The 23,463-nt window shown below is 35.2% G+C and overlaps 3 protein-coding genes and 1 non-coding gene across 4 annotated transcripts; 1 reads left to right on the top strand and 3 right to left on the bottom strand.

The window, feature by feature from the left end:
• Positions 1–185: 185 nt before the first annotated feature.
• Positions 186–4,304, top strand: LOC132033106 (GDSL esterase/lipase EXL1-like). Its single transcript, XM_059422975.1, has 11 exons — positions 186–524; positions 860–990; positions 1,077–1,310; positions 1,390–1,645; positions 1,738–1,892; positions 1,961–1,970; positions 2,841–3,101; positions 3,179–3,309; positions 3,389–3,622; positions 3,701–3,956; positions 4,035–4,304. Exons 1-11 carry the CDS (start codon positions 275–277, stop codon positions 4,214–4,216), a joined length of 2,100 nt encoding a protein of 699 aa, XP_059278958.1. The 5' UTR covers positions 186–274; the 3' UTR covers positions 4,217–4,304.
• On the bottom strand, positions 4,185–9,230 carry LOC132033105 (CO(2)-response secreted protease-like). The gene is made up of 9 exons (XM_059422974.1): positions 8,624–9,230; positions 7,796–8,046; positions 7,583–7,694; positions 6,737–7,256; positions 6,434–6,540; positions 5,986–6,228; positions 5,773–5,887; positions 5,467–5,677; positions 4,185–4,955 (listed from the first exon to the last, which is right to left on the bottom strand). Exons 1-9 carry the CDS (start codon positions 8,803–8,805, stop codon positions 4,387–4,389), a joined length of 2,310 nt encoding a protein of 769 aa, XP_059278957.1. The 5' UTR covers positions 8,806–9,230; the 3' UTR covers positions 4,185–4,386.
• A 5,476-nt stretch (positions 9,231–14,706) lies between these two features.
• TRNAE-UUC (transfer RNA glutamic acid (anticodon UUC)) lies at positions 14,707–14,778 on the bottom strand. The gene has a single exon. It is a non-coding gene; the product is annotated as a tRNA-Glu (tRNA).
• A 1,690-nt stretch (positions 14,779–16,468) lies between these two features.
• On the bottom strand, positions 16,469–22,337 carry LOC132033104 (la-related protein 1B-like). The gene is made up of 6 exons (XM_059422973.1): positions 21,670–22,337; positions 20,473–20,992; positions 20,230–20,383; positions 19,991–20,081; positions 17,939–18,025; positions 16,469–17,230 (listed from the first exon to the last, which is right to left on the bottom strand). Exons 1-6 carry the CDS (start codon positions 22,102–22,104, stop codon positions 16,946–16,948), a joined length of 1,572 nt encoding a protein of 523 aa, XP_059278956.1. The 5' UTR covers positions 22,105–22,337; the 3' UTR covers positions 16,469–16,945.
• Positions 22,338–23,463: the final 1,126 nt, after the last annotated feature.

The following is a 23,463-nucleotide window of genomic DNA, read 5'->3' as shown; positions in this document are numbered from 1 at the left end:
CCCAATTGGTCAACTTTGTCTAAAAGATACGGTATCCATTTTATGTAATAAACTTGTGGATTAAAATTGCCGGTGGATGTTGACCTTTCTAAAAAAGGAAACATTAAAAATCAAGTCTTTCATAAAAGCAAGCATGGTCTCTACGTGCATTCTTTCCTGTACCAGTAAGTGCAGCATTTACTCAGCATGATTGAGTTCTTGATTCTTAAAGTTAAATAGTAGCACTAGTGCTTGTGTGTTTCTTCCTCCAAGCTAAAAGTTTTCAACTTTATCAATGAAGTTCCTTTTATTCAAAATATACTCTTTTCTTGTGTTGTCAATAAGTTTTTGTTATGCCATAAGGATACCTCCTAATAAGTCTATTCCAGCAGTGATAGTTTTTGGAGACTCCATCGTTGATACTGGTAACAATAATGGCCTCAAAACTATATTTAAGGTTAATTATCCTCCTTATGGTCAAAATTTCATGGGAGGAATACCAACTGGAAGATTTTCTAATGGCAAAGTCCCCTCAGATTTCCTTGGTAAGAAAAGTTTACTAATATATATGTACACCTACGTTGCTCGGACTCTTAAAGAAATGTCGTCTAGTGCGTGCTGGATCCTCCAAAAGTAGTGTATTTTTGAAGGATCCGATACGGGTGCAACAGCATTTTTGGAGAGTAGGAGCAATATATAGCTGTAAAGTTCTATCTATCTAGAGATTGAATAGAGAAGAGTCCGCTTAGGCCTCATTTGTTTTCAATAAGATTAAGACGTCTGAATATGAATGCACATCTTGATATTAAGTTGTTGTAATAAGATCTGAATACTAAATAATTAAGACTTTTTTTTGTATCAACATGCGTCTTTATTTCAGTGGAAGAATTGGGAATAAAAGAGCTTTTACCAGCATATCTTGATCCAACTTTACAAGCAGAAGATCTCATCACAGGAGTTAATTTTGCTTCAGGAGGTGCAGGATATGATCCTCTAACATCTGAAATTGCGGTACGTGTTTTTGCTTTATTCATCAATGTGTGTTTTTACCAGCACTTTTCTTTTAGTTCTGAAATAAACTTAATGTGTATATGCAGAAAGTTATATCATTAAGTAGACAATTGGCATTATTCAAAGAGTACATAGTAAAGCTCAAAGAGATAGTAGGAGAAGACAGAAAGAATGAAATCTTGGCCAATAGCTTATTCATATTGGTCACAGGAAGCAATGACATTACCAACACGTATTTCAGTACTCCTTTTCGAAAATCATACTATGATGTTTCATCATACGCGGATCTCTTGGTCAACTCTGCTTCCAGTTTTGTACAGGTAATATAAAATTTCAACTCAATCTGAATTCATTGGAATATACAGGACTAAATATGAGATTTTTTTTCATATTCTGAAGGATTTGTATGAGCTAGGGGCACGTCGGATTGGTGTTTTAAGCATACCACCAATCGGATGTTTGCCATCACAAAGAACACTGGAAGGAGGAGAAGAAAGAGAATGTGTTAATTATCTGAACCAAGCCGCGCAATTGTTCAACAGCAAGCTGGCAGCTGACTTAAACTCTCTTGGAAACAGATTACCTAATTCAAGATTGGTGTATGTAGACATATACAATCTTACACTTGATGTCATCTACAACCCTCAAAAATATGGTAAAAATATGTTTACCATTTTCTTGAATAAATATACTCCAACTTATAACGGACAAGATTTCCGTTTCTTATCTTTTTCTATGATTTTGCAGGATTCAAGATTGCAGACAAGGGATGCTGTGGAACAGGGAAAATAGAAGTTGCAGAGATATGCACATTTACGTGTTCGAGTGATTCTGATTATGTTTTTTGGGATAGCTTTCATCTTACAGAAAAAGCATACAGACTTTTAGCCCATCAAATTCTTGTCCTACATTTAAGTAGCTTCTTCTGATAGATTCCACGTGCCAACATGCATAAGTGGATATACTCTAGTCACTTTATAGTCCTTACCAAGCATAGAAATATATTTTTTTTGGTATACTGCTAGAGAATGAGAATAGCAGCTCACCCTATGTACTATCCTTATCTATTGGTTTACAAACAATTATATAAGAATTATAATACACGGAACGTGATACATGTGTCACCGTGATTTTTTTTTTTTTAATAGATTAAGCAAGTAAATGATGTGGTAATAACATAGTTGTATACATGATCTATCACAATACATACAAACTCGATAATCGAAATGTGCATTATGCAACAGATGAATTTCAGAATGGCCAACTATGTGAAACTTAAAAGTGATTCACTTACCTTGCGAGTTGATGTAAGAGAGGATCTTATAGCCATCCTTATTTGTTACTACAGCGCCGGTGATAGATTTGAATTCGGGTGCCACAATTCTTGCATCATCATCATCTACTACTATAAAACTAGTGCCACTCTGCTACTCTCTTCATTTAGCCTTTCACTAGGTGCATATTCTTTGTCAAGATTTTCATGAAGAACAATTTCCGCTTGACTTCCTGAAATACCTCTGTTAGTTATATATATTACATATATATAATAGTTCATTTCTTTGAGAAGACATCATTATCTTCTGATTTGACTAAATTGCCACTACTGTAGAATATCAACAAGAGGTAGGTACAATCATTTAATGCAATGTTTGTTATCTGTTGTATTCAAAGAACTCACATGTGGTTATATACAGAATTCAACTAGAGGTGCAAGCATTTGCTAAGCATCAGGGACCTCATGTTCCCTTTAGAAATTGAATTATTGATTCTTAAAGTTAAATACTAGTGCTTTTGCGTTTCTGCTTCATTAGTTCAAGTAATGTTTTCAGCTGTATCAATGAAGTTTTCAGCATTCAAAATATGTACTTTTCTAGTGTTGTCAAGCATTTTTTATGCACTTCTACTATGCAATGTCCAGGCAATCATAAATATACCGCGTAATAAGTCTATTCCATCAGTGATAGTTTTTGGAGACTCCATTGTTGATACTGGTAACAATAACGGCCTCAAAACTGTAGCGAAGGTTAACTATCCTCCTTATGGGAAAGATTTCATGGGAGGAAAACCAACTGGAAGGTTTTCTAATGGAAAAGTTCCTCCAGACTTGATTGGTAAGAAGAATTTAATTGTCTTACCTACAATTCATTATAGAGAATAGTCCTTAATCTTTATCTTTAATTTATTTCAGTGGAAGAATTGGGAATAAAAGAGCTTTTGCCAGCATATCTTGATCCAACTTTACAAGCAGAAGATCTCATCACAGGAGTTAATTTTGCTTCAGGTGGTGCAGGATATGATCCTCTAACATCTGAAATCGCGGTATATTTCTTTCATTTATTCGTTTTTATGTGTTTTTAGTTTTTTTTTTTTTCATGGAAATTTTTATATGTAAATGCAGAATGTTATATCATTGTCCGGTCAGTTGGAAATGTTCAAAGAGTACATAGTAAAGCTTAAAGAGATAGTAGGAGAGGATAGAAAGAATGAAATCTTGGCGAATAGCTTTTTCATATTGGTCACAGGAAGCAATGACATTACCAACACGTATTTCAGTACCACTCTTCGGATATCATACTATGATGTTTCCTCATACGCCGATTTTTTGGTCAACTATGCTTCTAGTTTTGTACAGGTAAGATAACATTTCTACTCAATCTGAATTTATGGGAAATACAAGACTAAATATGAGATATTGTTCAAAATTCTGAAGGATTTATACGGGCTAGGAGCACGCCGGATTGGTGCTTTTGGCATACCACCAATCGGATGTTTGCCATCACAAAGAACACTGAAAGGAGGAGAAGAAAGAAAATGTGTCGATTATTTGAACCAAGCAGCACAATTGTTCAACAGCAAGCTGGCAACCGACTTAAGCTCTCTAGGAAACAAATTTCCTGATTCAAGATTGGTGTATGTAGATTTATACAATCTTCTACTTGATGTCATCAACGACCCTCAGAAATTTGGTACGAATATGTCTGTATTTTTCTTGAATATCGATAAGATTTCCATTTGTTATCTTTTTATATTTTATGATTGTGCAGGATTCAAGATTGCAGACAAGGGATGCTGTGGGACAGGAAAAATAGAAGTTGCAGAGATATGCACAGTCACATGTTCCAGTGATACTGATTATGTTTTTTGGGATAGCTTTCATCCTACAGAAAAAGCATACAGATTTTCAGTTCATCAAATTCTTGTCCAACATTTAAGTAGCTTCTTCTGATAGACTTTTTTGGGATAGCTTTCATCTTACAGCTAACGCATACAGACTTATGATTGGTCATTTATATATTATTTTCTCACTTAGTGCACATAGTTGTATTCATGAACTTTAACAGTACATACAAACTTGCTAGACTACTTTGATCGGCAATCAGCAGGTTCCGGAGTTCATCAGACACCTTTTAAGTCAGTGGTTACAACAAATGGACTTCGAACTTTGTATTTACCATTTGTCCATGTAATTGATCCAAACAAGTCTTCCTTTGGTTTAGATGAAGCTTTGAAAGACACTTCATAGCTCAACTTCTTACTATTACTTGTAAATACCAATTTATTGGGAATCACTTGGACTTCCAAACCAGCCGGTGCCTTTATACTTGCAGTGTATGTTGCTTCTTCTTCCGCAACATTAGTTAAAGTTCTGGTTACTTTCTTGGTTTCATTTTCTTTGATATTTGAAACACCTATGGAGGGGTAATTCATTTGTGAGACTGATTCAGAACTTGAGTTGGCGGGACATGAAAAATCGCCTGGAACTGTGTTTGAAATGAGTTTTATCTTTGTTTTATCATAGCCGATTGAGCATAGGAACTGCAAGTAGTCTGCAGCGTTAGTCTCGTAGACCAATCCCGGATTAAGTGCACTTGAAGGGCTTGCTTCTCCGGCTCCTATGTCGTATGGTGTTGCAGCGGATCCCGAATTTGTTGTGATTGGAGCCTTCAAGTTGTTAGTTTGTATAGCTGTAGAATCAAAGATTGACATGAGTCACTATTAGGTCTGGCAAAATGGTTAATAAAAACAAATAACCATCCAAATACGGTGGATAACTGACTTTTTAAAAATGGATGAAATATGGATATTATCCACTAAAAATGGATATCCATTTTCATGAGTTCTTGCTCTGGGAGTCTAAGTTTATTTGGCTTTTAGCTTCTGTTCTCACCTGGCTATTCCTAAAACCCTGGATAATAATATGGATATCCATATTATCTGGTTAATCCATTTTTTATCCATGTTGTGGGTGAGTGGGGGGCTGGAAGTTCGGATATTTTATCCGTTTTTTTAACCTGTTTTTGACCCGCCCATATCCCATCCGGTCCGCCCAACCCCTAGTCAATATAAAGGGCAGCCTGGAAGGGCCATACACATTAGGTCTATCGTTCACAGTTTTACCTTGCATTTCTGCAAGAGGCTATTTTCACGGCATTGACATGAGGACTCAAAAAAACTATAGTACGTTAGATTTCTTACCTGTGGTCATAATAGCTGATTTGATTGCTGAAGGACTAAAAGAAGGATTTTGCGCCTTGATGAACGCGACAATACCAGAAACATGAGGGCAAGACATGGAAGTCCCTGAGATTATGTTGAAAAGCGGTGGCTCCTGGCCGGCGACAGCCTCTTTTGTGTCGTTTCCAGGCCAAGCCGCAAGAATTGCAACACCCGGTGCTGTAATATCTGGCTGCAAGTACAAATCAAAATACATTCAGCCTGTTTTTTAATCTGTTTTTCTGCGTTAGACCATAACCAAAGAACAAAAAAAGTACTAATATTTACTTTGAGGAGATTAGGAGTGTTGTATGAAGGACCCCTTGATGAGAAGTAAGCCACAACTGGAGCTGGTTTGTACTTAGTTATCGAAACAGTTGGAAGAACTGATGCAAGTGGATTCCTTCACAAGTTTTCAAGAATATTATAAACAAAAATGTTAAAGTTTGCAAACAAATGAAATTCAGAATTACCAACTATTGGAAACTTAAAAGTGATTACTTTGTTGAGTTGATGTAAGAGAGGATCTCATTGCTGTCCTTTTCAGTTACTACAGCTGCTGGAAAGGATTTGAATTTAGGTGCCACAGTTCTTGCATCATCATCTACTAGTATAAATCCAATGCCACCTTTGCTCCTCACTTCTGATAGCTTCATACTAACTGAATATTCTCCGTCGCGATTATCACAAAGAACAATTTTCCCCTTAACTTTCTTTTCATCTAATGAATCAGGAACACAACTCCTGAAACACCTCAGTTAGTTACAGGTATTTACTACAGTCAAACCGCTCTATAACGACGTCTTTTATCTGTATATTTAAAAATCGGTTCCATAGAAAACTTGGTTGTTATAGTAAAATGTTGTTATAGAGAGGTCTGACTGTATAATTCATTTCTTTGAGTAGACATCAAATGTTGTGACCTAATACTCTCTATTCTTCAAATTACCTTGCATTTTTCACAGAAACATCATTATCTCCGGATTTGGCTAAATCGCCACTAATCAACGGGTATACCGGAGACTTTGTCAGATTACTAAAACTTATGCCTCCACCCTGTAACTCAAACAAGGATACCAAGTATTTTAGTAGATAGCTTAAACAATTAACTTTGGCTTAAAACATCAAAAACAAAAAGCGTGATTGATGTTTAGCATTCTGTGTACTAATTCATGGCAACAGCCTACAGTATACAAAAAGTAGCCCTTTTTAGTGTTGACCTTCTATAACTAGGAGCAAAGAGTTGTTTTACCTTAATTAACTTGTGCCCACCTAAGACAATATCTGTCTCAAAATCGCGGTCAAGTGTAGTAGCTGCAACGGTGAGAATCCAAGGAGCGACGTTGACAACACTTCTCGCGTCAGGGCCATCATTTCCAGCAGAACAGACAACAAGAATTCCATTTTCAACAGCATGGAATGCTCCAATAGCTATAGGATCAGTCGAAAACTCGGGTTCAAGTCCAGATGAGGAACCAAGTGACAGCGATAAAACATCAACCCCGTCTGCAATAGCATCATCAAATGCTTTCAGTATAGCTGATCCACGACATCCATCACTCGTGCAGACACGATACATGGCTATTCTTGAACCCGGGGACCCACCCTTCGCGGTCCCCGAGGCCAAGCCGTAATAGGATGCTCCTGAAACCGGGTTCCCAGCTGCTGTAGATGCAACATGAGTTCCATGTCCATTCTGGTCCCTAGCTGAGCCAGAAGGTTTTGAACCCTTCTCATCAGAGGCGTCATAAAACCTTGCACCAACTAGCTTCCTAAAAATTAAAATGATCACAAAAATAGAGAACGCTATAAGTTTCTAGTCATATATCTATGAGCTGGAATGCTGCAGAAGGATAAATAGGGGGTTAATTTCGCGTATGGTTTCTAAACGTTACTCACTATTGTAGTAAAGTCACCATAGTGTGTATAGTTTAATGGTTTTACAGTAATCACGACCAAAGTTTTGTTACTTTAATGTGACTGAAAATGGTTTAGTGACTTTACTGTTATACTATGTAACGTTCAGTTATTATGATGTGGTGAAAAATAGGTGTGATCATACGTGAAATTGACCCGGCAAATAAGAGGAGAAAGTTACTTGTTGCATGTGGAAGAGCTGAAATCATGACTGTCCATGCAAGTGCCTTTCCACCTTGATGGAACTTCACTCATTTCATTGTCACTAAAACTCTCTGATTCAGGCCATATTCCTAAATATGATTATGGAGATTAAATTTTGTCATACAATAGACAGAATATGCAACTTTCTCGCACTATATTTTTATTTGTGGAATTTTTTAAAATATCCTACCTGTGTCCAAGATTCCTATTATGGTATCAGCTCCTTTTGGAGATGAGTTATCAGAACCAGAACTGATTTCAACATCAGTTTGTAATTGCAAGAAATCCCACGAACGCGTTGTGTGGAGTTGCAATATTGGATCAGGGAACACTGAGATAACTCCAGGTCTTTTAGCAATGGATTTAGCCTCAGCTTCTGATAAATGGGCTGCAAATCCTGTGAAACCATTATTGTAGCTATGCACAACTGCATCCTTTTTCCTAACAGAAATTAGAGATAAATGTTAGCTCAATCTTGAAAATGAAAATTCCATTAGTCATGTTGGCATTCAATAACCTGGCTACAGAATGTGCAAATATAGTCCTTGAAACTGACAAAACATTAGATTGTTGTATAATGTCTATAAAATTTTAGGTTGTGGTCTAACGTTCTCTCATAAGATTTTCAGTTTGCTCAAAAGTGACCACTGTCTAAAAGGTTCATAAATTGCAAGAAAAGAAAAAGAGGGGTCGTTACTAAACAACTGTCTCAAAAAGGGACAACCAACCAAAATTTATGTTACTACTTACTGATTCAGACTTTCAGAGTCATGTGTAATACTCCCTCTGTTTCATTTTTATCTGGCGGTGTTTGATTCGACGTTTAGTTCGACCGAGAAAGAAAGACTTTGGATATATACCTCTTAAACGTGTCATGCCGTTTTTATGACTGTAAAAATGTGTCATTAAGAGTAAAATACATAGTTTAAAGTTAAACATGTCATTCTTTTTAGGACAGAACAAAAATGAAAATAGTGTCGTATAAAATGAAACAAAGGGAGTATTAATATAAACTAACCTTTTGATCAAGGAGCTCATAAGGTCTGCTTGATGATTATTAGTGCCATCCTTCGATACATCAGCAGCACCCATGTAAACAATGTATATACCATTATTTTGTCTTTGAGAAACTGCATTAGATTCTCTAAGGAAAGAGACAAGAAATACATAGAAGCACAAAACCAGAGCAATGTCTTTCATTTTGTTGTTGCCAAATCTTTAACAAATGAAGGTCCGTTTTAAGTTAAATCTCGCTCACAAAAGCCTATTATATACACATGCTAATCAGTGGAATGAAGTTTGGTACTGTCTAGCTATAGGTAGAAATTGATTTGTATTTGTAAAATCACTTGTTTGGTGCATTTCATGCGTGTGCGCACTGAACGAGCGCCCGTCAATCATATGCCACGGGCTATATATTATAACCAACTATAGTGCGTATAATGCTTATCCAAATACGCCACTATGATAGTGGTAGTGCTGGTGGTGGTAGGCGGTGGCGATCGTCATGCGTAGCAACTGGTAACTGGACTAGTATTTTAATGTTAAGATTATTTATTATGTTGAAGTCATAAAGGGTAGTGGGTACGATGTATATACTGAGATTTGAGTGTAAGTGCTAAATCCAAGTTGTAAAGAAGTATAAGCAAACAGAATAAAAGAACTACCCACATGCCTTTTAGATTGGAAGGTTTTCCTAACCATTCAAGTAGTTGTAGCAAAAGTTGTTTATGACATTCAAGGGTGTGGTCTAGTGTTTAATAAAGTTGATGAAAATTATGGGAGAGCATTTGGTTCAAGTCTCAGTAAAGAAACGTTAGTTATTTTATTTTCATCCGTCTAATTCTCGTGGACAGAGTTTTCCGATGTCTATATTGAGTTACTCCCTCGGTCCTAAAAAGATTGTCTTACTTTCCTTATTAATTTGTCCCAAAAAAATTGACACATATCTATATTTAGAAACAACTTAACTTTATGAGATGATTTACAGCCACATAAATAGCTAAGGCTTGTTTGGGACCACACATTTCAAAAGTCTTTCTTTATTTTTCAAACTCCGTGTCAAGTTAAACTAAGACAATCTTTTTGGGACTGAAGGAGTAATAGATGCCCAATGAAATAGCAGAGGTATAGTTAAATTAGCCCGAAGACTGCCATTATTAAAAGAAAAAAGTTGTTTCTGATAAGGCTTTTAAATATTCATGTACTTTGTGATTAATTAGCAGGATCATATGGATCAAAATTAGCTATATCCCATAGGCAGCAATAATTAATAAGTGATGAGTGCCTTTTAGCATGAACATGACTTACATTGTACCCAAAAAATAAAAAAGAGAAAAGACATCATTTCCCCCTGGAACTTAGCAGCAAAACTCACTTTAGCAACTAAACTTAACTGGTAATTATTTACCCCCCTAAACAACTTAACTCGATAATTATTTACCCCCCCTTAACGTGACGTAGCAAGAAAGTGTACTCAATCTCTTAAAAGCGCGTGGGAGGAAAAAATAAACACTAAAAGTGGTCCCAACTGTACATATGTCCTCTTCTAATTGGATGACAATTTATTATACTTAATTATACTTTTTTAATATTTTTTTTCCTTTTTTTTTTCTTTTCTCTTTCTTCTTTTCTAACCCCACCCCCCGCCCTCCCTTTCTTCCTTCCCCATCCTCCAAATGGTTGCTGCTATGTTCCCCAGCTTCTTTCTTCCTTTTATTTTTTTTTTTTTAAAAAAAAAAATTCTCCTTTCTTTGTCTTGATTTGCAGTTCGTGCATTTTCTTCATTGTTGAGCATATTTGAAGGGCAGTTCGTGCAATTTCTGGGCAGTTCATGCATTTTCTTCATTGTTGAGCATATTTGAAGGGCAGTTCGTGCAATTTCTTCATTGTTGTTGCATAAGTCCATTTGAAGGGCAAGCTTTATTGGTTCTTCCATTTTCTCCCCTTGTGTTCTGAGGTTTTCGAATCAGATTTGAAAAATGAAATTGAAAGTTTTCAAAAATCATTTGAGATTTTGAAGATTTGTGGGTTGATATCAATTCGAATTTCGGTCCAAAATTTATGGGTTTTCTTAATTTTGTGATTTGAATGAGAAGTAGAAACAAAATTGATGGTGAATCTAGAAGAAGGATCCACTGTTGCAGCGGTGGTTATGGTGGCGGCGGCGGTGGTGGTGGGTGGGTGGCGGCAGCCGTGTGAGTTTAGGAGGAGGAGAACGTGGTGGGGTCCACGTCATTTTATTATTTTATTGTTTAACAAAATAATAAAATAGGGAAAGAATGAAGAAGAAAGAAGGTGGGGTGGGGGTGGAGGGTGAGAATGAGGAGAAAGTAGAAGAAAGAGAAAAAATAATAAAAGAAAAATAAAAAATGAAGAGTTGGTAATTTTTGACGTAAGCGATGACGTGGCAATGATGATGTAGCGATGACGTGGCGCGGTGTAATACACTCAATGGTCCAGGGCCATAAGGGGGTAAATAATTATCAGTTAAGTTGTTTAGGGGGGTAAATAATTACCAGTTAAGTTTAGTTGCTAAAGTGAGTTTTGCTGCCAAGTTCCAGGGGGAAATGATGTCTTTTCTCAATAAAAAATAAAAGAACATGACTTACAAGAGATTATTAGTAGGAATATATCAAACAAATGAAAAATGAAAGGAGAAATTAATTGAACTAAAAAATCGTAGAAAAATCACAAGTACTTTTCGCTTCCTTTAGGGCCTGTTTGAAAAGCCACCCAGGCAATTGAAATTGGGTGTAATTACACAGTTTGGCCTGTTTGTTTGACCAAGTAATTATACAATTAAGCGGGAATTGGGTGTAATTGAGAGGGTGTAATTACAATCTCTAATTCTCAAGGGGGTGAGAATTGGGTGTAATTTACACCCTGTAATTACAGGGTTATTTTTTAGTTTGTTTCTTTTTTGTTTATTTTAATTTCTTTTTATTTTTAATTTCTATTATTTTAATTTCTTTTGATTTTTAATTTGTTTTTTATTTATTATTTTCATTTCTTTTTATTTTTACTTTTTAATTATTTTTATTTTTTAAAATGTATTTTTCTTTTTATATTATTTATTTTTCATTTCCTTTCTTCTCATTCCCAACCTTTACTTCTTGTGGTTCCATGTAATTGCTCGTATTTTTTTTATTTTTTTATTTTATTCATTTAGCATAATTGTGTTATTATTCTAATTCTTGAAACTACACCTCTTAATAGTGGAAAGAATGAGTCATTAACAAACTTGGCATATAACGAGTGATGTTATTAAAGTAGAATTTCATTGTGAATGAGGTTATAGACTTATATTTTCCCTTTCTTTTGAATTATTTACTTAAGTTACATTGGAACTTACTTATGTAATGTTGGAATTTGACATAAGAGTATTATGTTAAACTTTTTCTTTTGAATTTTGAATTTAGGTTATATTTTCAATTTTAAGTTATTTGCTTTCACATTGCATGTTGTTTATTTTTCACTTACATTTGATGGATTATTTGTGTCAAACATTTGAATAATGTTATGGCATTATATTTATAAATATTATTTTTTTGTCAAGCATCCAATCCGTGACGTCCTCACAAAAAAAAAGTCTTCTTTTAAGTTTTATAATTAATTAAAATTAAATATTATTAATTTGAAAATATATATCAATTATTTTTTACATATTAGTTACAAATATATGATTATTAATTAATATATTTTCAAGAAATAATGTGTTATTAGTTAACTAATTTAATACTCTCTCCGGATCAAAAAAAGAGTCCACTTAGCCCTTTTTTCTTGGATAAAAAAAGAGTCCACTTAGCAAATCAAGAAAGAATTAACCTTGTTTTTTCATATTTGTCCCTATTAAGTGTTATATGATCAAATCCTAATGCCTATTTAATTAGGGGTAGTTTAGTCAAATTGCCTATTTTTGTCTACGAGTTAGTATTTTCTTAAGGGGTGTGCAAATGGCTAAGTGGACTCTTTTTTTTATCCGGAGGGAGTATCATTTATAATGGCAAATATTTTTTAAATATTAATTTTAATTTTTTTATAATTAAATTTCATTTTTAAATTAAACTAACTGTATAATTACACTTGTGCAACCAAACAACGTGCTTGTAATTACACTGTAATTACATTATGACAAACAAATAGGTCGTTGTAATTACACTACTGTGTAATTACTAGGCTGTGTAATTACTACCCTAGTAATTACACCAATTCCAATTACCAGGTGGCTTTCCAAACAGGCCCTTAGTTTGGTGGACCAATAATAATGAGTAGTAACAAAATCGAGTGCTCCATGTGCATCATTGGAATTTCAAGGCGACACCGACTTTAAGCAGTTAGTAATCAACTACTTAGTATTATGTTTTTACACGTTTGGTGATTTACCCAATACAGTATTAATGTGGTTCCATATAACTAGTGTCGTAGCGTCTTGAAAATCATGTTCTAAAGTAGTGCACGCAATAATACCATTTCCATCATATTTGTTGGGGTAAATATGAACAGAAGCATAGACACAAGTATTTGCCCTCCCAAAAGTTTAGGCAACAACCCAAACAAAGAGTACATTTATTGGGGAAGCACTTTTCAAAGATATGTACATTCAAACAGTGGATGAAACCAAAATTTTCACAAAAAAATCAAAATATAAAAAAATAAATACACAAGAAAAACAAAAAGATCCAATAGCTACTATAGATACATAATAGAATTATCTTATACAGTATGATTTTTCGATTAGGGGGTTCATATGATCTTCCTTGCAACAGCATAACTCAGCCCATGCATTCAAAATAGTGATGAAGAAGCATGTCTAACAAGCGAATTTCCGAAACGTGTTAAATTCTTGCGACTTCAATGTTCATCTTGAAAGTACAAGTACAACAAGAACAACAAACTCAGTGTAATCGAATAAGTGGGTCTGGAGAGGGTAGTGTGTACGCAACCTTACCCCTACCTTGTGAAGGTAGAGAAGTTGTCTTCCGATAGACCCTCAGCTCAAGTAAAGCATATCAAATCAAGTATGAAAAGGAAATACAGTTGAGAAGAAGCCATGTCGCAAATAATGGAGAAAAGAACAGAAGCAATAACAAATAATACGATAAATAAAGCAAAGAAAATAACAGGTAATAATAAAATCGAAAAATCAGATAATAAGAAAATACTAAGGTGATCAATTGATCAAAAGAAAAAAAGAAAAAAAATCACAAATGTTTGGTACATTTCGAGATCAAACTTTGATTACATTAATTGGACAGCATCTCATGGCTTCCTCTGTTAGTTACATTATGTTTAGTCTATTTTCTGTCTGCAAGTGAATCATTGTGAGACAACACTGAACCATAATGATCACTAGTTTCTAGCATGATTAGCACCTAAAGTAGTATCCTAGAGAAAAAATGTTTGTTCCTTTAGATTTTTGACACTGACGTTACTATTGTTCCTTTAGATTTTTGACACTGACGTTACTATACGCATGCAATGATAACCCCACCCATTGTTCTTGTTATAGATTCGAGTCTTTTTTCCGAGCCATTAGTCCTGCAGATACCATAAATTATTCGTCTCTTGTGTTTTTTAATAGATCAATAATTAAAAAGCAGCTAAGAGAAAAAGAAATGGAATTTGATGTTTAACAGCAAGTGCTGATTAACAAGCTTTACGTACTATCTTTATAACATTAAAAAAGTTCATCTATATTTACTAAATGAAAAAAATTGTCCAACGTTAGTATAGGTGGGATAGAAAGGTTTTTCTAAGGCAAGTTTAAAAAGTAGAGTTTTACCCAATACCATAGCCATTCATCAAGGCATCCGATTCAACTTTTGGTAGTTATGTTCAATAATATGATAAACCACTAAAGGTTGTGATAGTGTGATGAATATCTCTTAGTCGGGTCCAAAACGGGCGCCGACCACCTAGTGGAAACAAAAAAAAAAAATGATATTAGTCTAATAACTTTTTCAGAAATTGTCTTTGCAGACAAGTGCTAGATGCTTATTCAAAACATTTTGAACATATATATAAACTAACTTAACCCTCATTCGACATGGTTTTTAGTTTTGATATGTATGCGTAAAAGGAAAAAATGGAAAAAGAGTGTTCCGTTACTGGGAATCGAACCCGGGTCTCCTGGGTGAAAGCCAGATATCCTAACCGCTGGACGATAACGGATTGTTGTCGGTGCCATCCTCATGTTGTAAGTTAGTATATCTATGGATATTTTGTTTCTTATCTGAATACAAAAGTGGAGTCTCAAATCAACGACACTTGTGGGTTTAAAGTTAAGAAATTTAAACTATTAGTTATGAACTTGGGATGTTATTTGACATTCATCCAAATTTGTGTACTTCCCTATTTGGGTTGGTAATTGCAAATATGTTCCATTTTCATTTTTTGAGATTTAGTGAGGCCACATAACTTAATTTCTATGGGATTGTTTGAAGAAATGAACATTGAGTCTAACTCAATGTCAAAAGCTAGTTCATGAAGTTATAATCGCCTAAAATCATACAGGTAGACAAACAACTCTCACCACCAATGTGAGACGCTTAACAGATTTTAAGCAATTGGCTGTTTGGATTAGTAAAGTATATTGATGCGTTTCAATATATGTTCCAAATAAGTAAAAAGAACTAAGAACAAAAGTAAGAGCTCTTTTTTTACTCCCTTCAAGAAGAAACTACAAGAGTTTTGATAATCATATCCTAATATAACTCATGTGTGCTTATTATTTGATGTCACTTTATACCGATAGGTTTTAACATGATAACATCTTGTTATAATTTGGCTCCTAGAAAAAGGATCTCACGCTCTTGACTTATTAATGAGAGTAGAATTGTTACGAAAATAATTTATTGTATACATTGATAGTGTAAAAGAATTAAGTTTAGACGAGAGTCCAAGATGGCTCAAGAGGATGAGACTGTAAATGTTGTGTTCTCTACTACAGCATATTAAAAAAACTGATGGTATATTCATTAGGCTTCTCTTGTTGGTAGATTTACTAGTCTAAGCAGCAACACTTTTAAAAGGATAAAATTTCCAAATTATGAAAAAGATACCGCTAGTATTTCACTTAATGATTATTCATCTGTACCCAATTTGGGACACGTAGTTGTATAATATAATATCATCAGCTACTTTTTAACAAATTATTTAATTTTTCTTTTTCAAAAAAGTTATCACGCAGAGAAATGCAGACGAAGGTCCTGAGATGCTTATAAACTTTTGGATGATATTCCTAAAGTAAAATCTGGTCCCCAAATCCAGTGGTTCTAGAAAAAGTTGTAATTATTTCTCCAACTCATTATCAACACAATCTCTTGTTCTTAAAGCAAGAGCCTTTATTCTTATTCCAAAAGTTGACTACCACAAAGAAACTTGACCCGATGTTTAAGCCTACCCGATGTTCACATACACTATTATCACTAAATCATAGTTAATTAGTACACATCTCACCTTAATTTATCACTTTAAGGGCTCGTTTGGTATGATGGATAAGAAAAAATAATCCTGAAATAAAATTTAGTACCATTTATCCCACGTTTAGTTGGAATAAAAACTCGGGATAAATATAGTGTTTTTTTTATCCCACCTTGAGAGTGGAATAACTTATCCGGGGATTAGTTATCCCGGAATAAGTTGTTTCCAACCAAACGAGCCCTAAGCGTGATAAATTGGTACTTATGATTTAGTGTCAACGCCAAGTTCGGATATTTGTTCTATAATTCTCAAGGCCGCCTTGGTGCAGGCAGTAACTTATAATGCACCACAATCTGCTCTACCATAGATCGAAAGAGCTCGAGAAGAAATCTCTAAAAATAACTATTATGCGATGCAAAAAGGAAACAAAACAGAAAGATAATAGAATGAAACAAAATAATTTAAAACAATCAATTTGCCTAGATAAGTATAACAAAATCAGCAGAGCTCAATCACTCTGGTACCAGCCAAGCACTAAACTTTCTACATTTTCAGAATCTTTCCTCGGAAATGGAGGTAAGTTTCAACCCAAAAAAGTTGGCTCAAAATCCAAATTCACTCCACTGAATCACAATGGAATACCAGCCTGCATACGCGATGCAAGTATACGAGCCAAACAACTCAAAAAGTTTCAAGTCTATCAACTGTATATCCTTTTAATCGCCACTATCGCGTTCCGCTCTGACGCTCTCTATACCAGATAACTTACACATTAGTTTTAACTCTTCCACTCACCTCAAAAACTGCAAAAATATGGCCTCCACCAAAGGCAGCAATGATGTATGTATAACCTTCCAAATACACCTCCAAAATATTTTCCGCTTGTTGCAAAATATGCAAAATCGACAGCATTGTTTCACGCGTGGTTGGTAGAGATTTCTTCAGTGCTATCTTCTTCTTGAGCCGGCTTTGATTGCTTAGTCGATTCATCTGATAAGCCACCAGCAGCTACCTCTGGTTGAGCATTGGTCTCTTCTGTAGCACTACTAATAGCTGATTCATTCAAAGAGACATTCTGCAAGGAAGCTGTTAGACCACCGTCTGTCGATGCAACAGGTGTGGACGAACCTGAATCAGCTGCCAGCTGGCCAGAAGTATGCGTCCATTTCCTCCAACCATCCCGTCTCCTTACCTTCTCATCCTGAAAAAAAGAACATTGCTATCAAGAGAAATCTCTGATTCTCTGTGGCTAATTACTAAAAACTTGACAACAGTCTTGAATTCACACGGACAGTTGAATAACCAATTACAACCTCAGCAACCTTAGGATGTGTTCGGTATGAAGGAAAATGTTCTCCAGGAAAATAAGTCGGTTCTTATATTTTCTTGTGTTCAGTACGCAAGCCAAAATATTATCCTAAAAGCATTTGTATATAATTTAGACAAATACTATTGGAGGTGGGGGTGGGGGTAGGCGTGTGGGGTGGTGGGGATGAGGCTAGGGGGGTGGGGTTGAAGATGAGGTGTGTTGGAGGGGGAAGACACAATCAATGTGGAATACCACTTGTGGAACTTGTTTTCCCTAATTTTACGAGGGAAGTCATCCCTTGTTTTCCAAAGAAATTGACCAACTGAACATGGAAAAATTGCAAAACATTTTCTGGAAAATATTTTCCTCCATACCGAACACACCTCTAATGTGTACTTCATATCATGGAATCTAATAGCGGAAAATCAGGATAAACAGAGGGATTATGCTGTATAAGATAAAATTTCTCAACTGATGATACACCATGTTCAAAATACAGAGGCAGTGCTCTGCTATCTAATATCATCAAACAGCATGTTTTTGCAAACTAAGCATTAAAATATAATATATCAAGACAAGAAGTTTTAACTGATATATTACCTGCACTTCTACAAACGTTGAAGCCCTCAAACAATGCAAAATAAACTGGATGTTATCAGACTGGACCTTCTCTGTCAAACTCTTAACCTGCAAAAACAGACGACAAGCAAAACCTTGATCCCTAATGGGGCAATACCAACGGAAAAATGTACTACTATATCGTCATTATCCAAAAGATGTATTACTATATTGTAAATGCACATCAAGAGCACACAATAGATATTACATGGGCATATTTAACAGTGGCAGAGCTAAGTTGATGGAAATTGAATCCCCTTTATAGGGTAAAGGGACTTTTTTGTCATATATAAGTTGTTGGATAACTTTGCTAAAAGAAAAAGTCTAGTGAAGTGTCAAAGGAGGTTAAGAAATTGGTTTAGATCACAGGTTTAAATCCCATATATTGCATTGTACTGTTTTTTAAACCCTCTAGTACAGATTTCTGGGTACACCACTGGTGTTTAGTACGGTTTTTTTGGGGTGTATTTTGCAGGATTCCTAGGAAATACCTATACCGCTGCTATTCCTTCTCAATATGTATGTGTCGGTCAAATGAAAAGATCAAGTAACATAATCCATAATGTGATTGCAGATTACAGTAGATTAGATAAAACAAAATCCCTCTATAAAAGACAAAATTACAAATCTCAAGGTAATAAAAAGGCATTTAGATCTTATCGTATCGCCATAATCAATACTCAAACATATAGAAATTTCCACCCTTGGGGCATGATTTAAGGTTTTATGAACATATACTTCTCAAGAGAAAAGGGTTTACATGATATGGACAACAGGAATACTTATCCCAAAAAAAATATGGACAAAAGGAATAACAGAAGTCCAAAAATCATTGATGAGACCCAAAATCCTTATTTGTATAATTCCACTATTTATAGATCCAACCAAAAATGCTAAAAGCTACTTGGACATTGGCCCAAATTCTTAACTTAGGCATGTAAGCCTTTGTCTATAAACATGTTGATAGACAAAATGTTTGGGGTTAATTTTTTCAAGAAGAACAATTGAAATGCTAGGGTCTTAGTGAAAATTTTAGAATTCCAAAAAAAAAACTGCCAAAAATATAAATTTGTATACGGATTTTAAATTGAATAAAAAAGGAAAGGAAACAAATTCCAGCTTTTTATCCTTGACTTCCTGTGAGAGCACCAACAAGTAAAATAAAATAAACAAGAAAGCCCAGAATGGAACTCTGATCTCCAGATGTTCGCTTTGACGAAAGTTATTTCTGTCAACTGCAATAACATCCATCAGCAAACAAAAACCATGCTGATAAACATTAAAAGTAAAACCAACATGAAACAACGAAAAACAACAGGATATTACAGTCAACCAAAATTCTTTCTACATGTGGTCTGCAATTTTTTTTTCCCCTTACATTTAACAACCTCCAGAAGCTAAAACAAACATATACGTAGAAAATATAAATACTTTGAGGAGATATCAGTGCCTTTAAGTGGAGAAAGACACTTATGTATTCACTCACCGACCAGAGGAGCTATAAGTTTTTAAAAAGGATTAGAGAAATTATGTGTCTAGTATTTTCAGTTTTGTTTATGAAGTACATTTCATAGCTGATGACATCAAGCAGATACGAAAATTACAGAAGGAAAGATTAAGTCAGCTCTAATATAAAAGAGATTAAGCTAGAATGAGGGATCTGGAAAAAAAAAAATCCAAATTTGGATAAGCTAGTTTCTGAATCATTCAAAGAGAGACTCAATTTCAACTTGAGTATTTTGTTCATCATGACCTAGCTTCATATGTTTTATTTCCAAGCACCAGATAATTACAATATGCAAAGCTCAAAAGATCTCGGCATATGATTTCTGGAACTTGTGACCATGCTGAGATTCAATTATTTTAGCTAAGCAAACTGAGCTAACTACCAAAGAGAATACAATAACTTGAAAAACAAGACATACATGATCCCTAAGCTTATCAACATAGGAGAAAAATGACAATGTCGCGTCATCACAATGACACACACCGCAATCAACCAATATGTGATACACAAAAAGAGATATCACTTACTCGGGGAAAGTTAGCAATCAATGTAATAGGAACCCAGCCTTCCTCGTCCATTTTTAACCTCAAAAAGTCATCTTTTACAAGATTAGCATCACTGCAACCACCCAAAAAAAAAAGTAACTTTGTCAGAAAATTGTCACAAAAGACCCTATAATTGAAAGAAAGAAACTTATTTAAAAGGGACAAAACCGGGGAAGGGAAAAGAAAAGAGAAGAATCACATTCTTAGCTTTGAGAAATTACCTGAAGTAATATTCTATCTGATTAATCAAGGAGGGAGGCAAATTTGGATCCACTAAAGGTAAATGTTGGGGTAGTTGTGGAGCTTGGTTGATAATTGGCACACCACTATAGGGCTCTGGACTCAATGGTGGAACAAAAAAATATGGTGCCATATCTGAACCATCAAAAGAAGAAAGAAATGAAGCATAACTGAAAGCAACCAACAACATAATCGATTATTAAAGAATGGAGCAGCGGATTTACCATATCCCATCGGAGTAACATAGGGTCTCATAGGGGGTGGAAGAAATGGGCCAGCGCCAGGGGGTGGTGGGGGCCGCATGAACGGAGGAGGAGGAGGAGCAAACTGAAGAGGAGCCATATGAACATCTCTCCGATCTTGATCACGCCTGCCCCCACCATGATTGTTATGATAAGATCCATCTCCACGGGGTCGGCCCCCAAAGTTTTTCCTTCCATGATTTCGATGATGAGAATGATCATTTGTAAATCCTCCAACAGGTCTTGAACCTCTTACAGGAGGCTCAAGAACAGGTGGTGGGTAGGGCATCACCGGAAATGGTGGAGGCAGTGGAGGCGGAGGTGGAGGCGGAGTTCTAATAAATGCTCCGCCACTTGGACCACTACCGCCACCGCCGCTGCTGCTGCCACCTTTGTTGTATTTCATTGATCTTAGTCTAAGAGGGGTAGCAGGGTTTGCATTTGAATTCTTGCTTGCATTAACATTAGCTTCTTTTTGAGGTGACTGAGAAATAATTGGACCCTATTCAAAAAAACATATATAAAACACCAATTAATCATACATTCATACCCCTTCTAATTCCTTCATATCAACATAAATACAAGAGTTAATGGTCAAAAACACACCTTAAAACTATCACTTTTTCGCGAATCTCATACCTCAAATATCCATTGCTCCCTTTACCTACCTAAACTATCACTCCCTTTGAATTAAAACACAATGCTGAGTTAACCAAATATTTAAAATAAATCAACAACCTAAGCATGAAGGCCAACTAAGCATTGAGGTGTGTTTTACTCTCTCTATCCCAATTTATGTGATCCACTTCGGGTTTCAAGAGTCGAACAAGAAAATCTTTGACCGCGATTTATTCGTATGCCCTTTAAATATTTTAAATTGTTAATTATTGTGACTTACAGTACTTTTTATGTAGTTTCTAAATATGTAAATCATTATTCAAAAAACTTGAAGATTGTATGTCCGAATACTCGGTCAAAACAAACAAGTTTGACTCTCGAAATGAAAAATGTATCACATAAATTGGGACAAAGTGATTAATACAAACGGAGTGACAGTTTATGGAACAATGGATATGAAACTCGCGAAAATGTGATAATTTAGGTGTTTTCTTAACCACTAACTCTAAATACAAATTACAAATGCAGTAACATTTAAGATATTAAACAGTGTTATTAAACCTGAGAAAGAGAAGTGGATCCATCTGGAATAGGTGATTTTGGGCCGGGCTTAGTAGCATCAGATAAAGCAGGCCATGATACGGCCCCACCCATAACAGTAACCGCTTCAACAACGACACCGTTTAACGGTTTATTCCAAGCTTGCTTCTTCACCTTACCTACATTCCCATCATTATTACTCTCACTACCCTCCGGCAAGGTAGAAACTTCCGGTAAAGTCTTCTCCGGCGATGACATTTTCTCCGGCAGCGGTGACGCCGGCGCTGACTGTGGTTCAGGCTCGCCGCCGCCCCGGACAACTTGAGCCCACGGCGCTTGCAAACTCCGGCGAGGTTGAGGACTGCTGACGGCGGCTCCAGAGCCGGCGGCGGAGGTGGTTACGGCGGCGACACCATCAGGTTTGGCGGCGGCGGAAGAATCCGGCGCCGTGGCCATTCAAAACGCAAAAAAAAAAAAAAAAAACACAAAAAGGAAAAAACAGAAAGGATCAATAGAAACAAAGAGATTAAAACTGAAATGTAGAGAGGAAAAACAACAATTAAGAAACAATAATTAAAATTGACGGAGAGTGATAGAGAAGAAAAACGAGGTTTTCAGAAAGCAGAGAGAGAGAGAAAGGCTGTAAAATTTTAGGGTTTCAGTGATCACTACTATCTCTCTCTGTTTGTTTGTGTGTTGTTTTATTTTATTTATTTTTATTGTTTTACTTATTCTTTCCCTATTTTTTCCTCTAATGAAATTACCAAAACAGGCTTTATTTTCTTTATAATGTACTAATGGTGCTTCTTAATTATATACAGTGACAAGTTTAACCTTACAATTAATAATTTGAGAAACCCTAATAAGTACACTTGACTATGGCAAGAATTGAGTTTTATTAATCGACTAGATTAATGCATGTACGAACTATAAAAAGTTTCGAAGGTCTAGAGTAAAAATATCGGATTTATGGTAATCGCTTAAACGCCTAATTAATTAAAATCTAGTAAGTACGCCATGACTTTGGTACCAGTTGAGATATTATTGATTCGCTAGATAAATGTATGTACGAATTCTAAAAATCTCGAACGTCTAGAGTAAATGAATCAAATTTACAAAATACGCTTAAACATCGGATTAATTAAGCCCTAGCAAGTACACATGACTTTGATGACATTTGAGATTTTATTAATCGACCAAATAGATCACGCGTGAACCTTAAAATAAATTGAGAGTGTAGAGTAAAAACATCATATTTTAAGTGCTAGGAAGTATATGCGACTTTTGCAACAATTGAAACTGTACTACTCAATTAGATAAATGCACCTAAGAACCCTAAAAATCTCAAGGGTCTAGGGTAAAAGCATTGGACTTTGCTGAATTAAATTTTTGATAAGAAAGATCGATTAAACCCTTGTAGTAAAAAATAATTAAATACATATTGAATTCGAAATAAAAAATAGCTGTTTCCAAAACCAAAATAATGTAGTAGACAAGACTATAATTGCTTTAAATTTTTAATATTAGAAACAATATATGTTTGGCATTTTTGTGAAAATTGTGTGTATCCAGTATTTTTATTCGTATAATATATGCCCTACTTTATTTTTTTAATGGACAACAAATATAAAGAAAATTGAAAAACAATCATCATCAAGGGTGCAATAGAATATTTGGATCCCTCTGCTTTTGATCATTATTTTGGATTCTAGACATGCGAATATAGAATTTGTTTGTAGGAAGCACTCTACCCTTTTAATAGGCCTAAAAAAATTTCAAGATAACTAAACTAGTGATATAAATTCTTGCCTAATA

Source organism: Lycium ferocissimum, chromosome 10 (assembly GCF_029784015.1).
Source record: "Lycium ferocissimum isolate CSIRO_LF1 chromosome 10, AGI_CSIRO_Lferr_CH_V1, whole genome shotgun sequence".
NCBI classification, from domain to species: Eukaryota; Viridiplantae; Streptophyta; class Magnoliopsida; order Solanales; family Solanaceae; genus Lycium; species Lycium ferocissimum.
The sequence above is the reverse complement of the archived record's forward strand: the minus strand, read 5'-3'. Positions and strand labels throughout refer to the sequence as shown.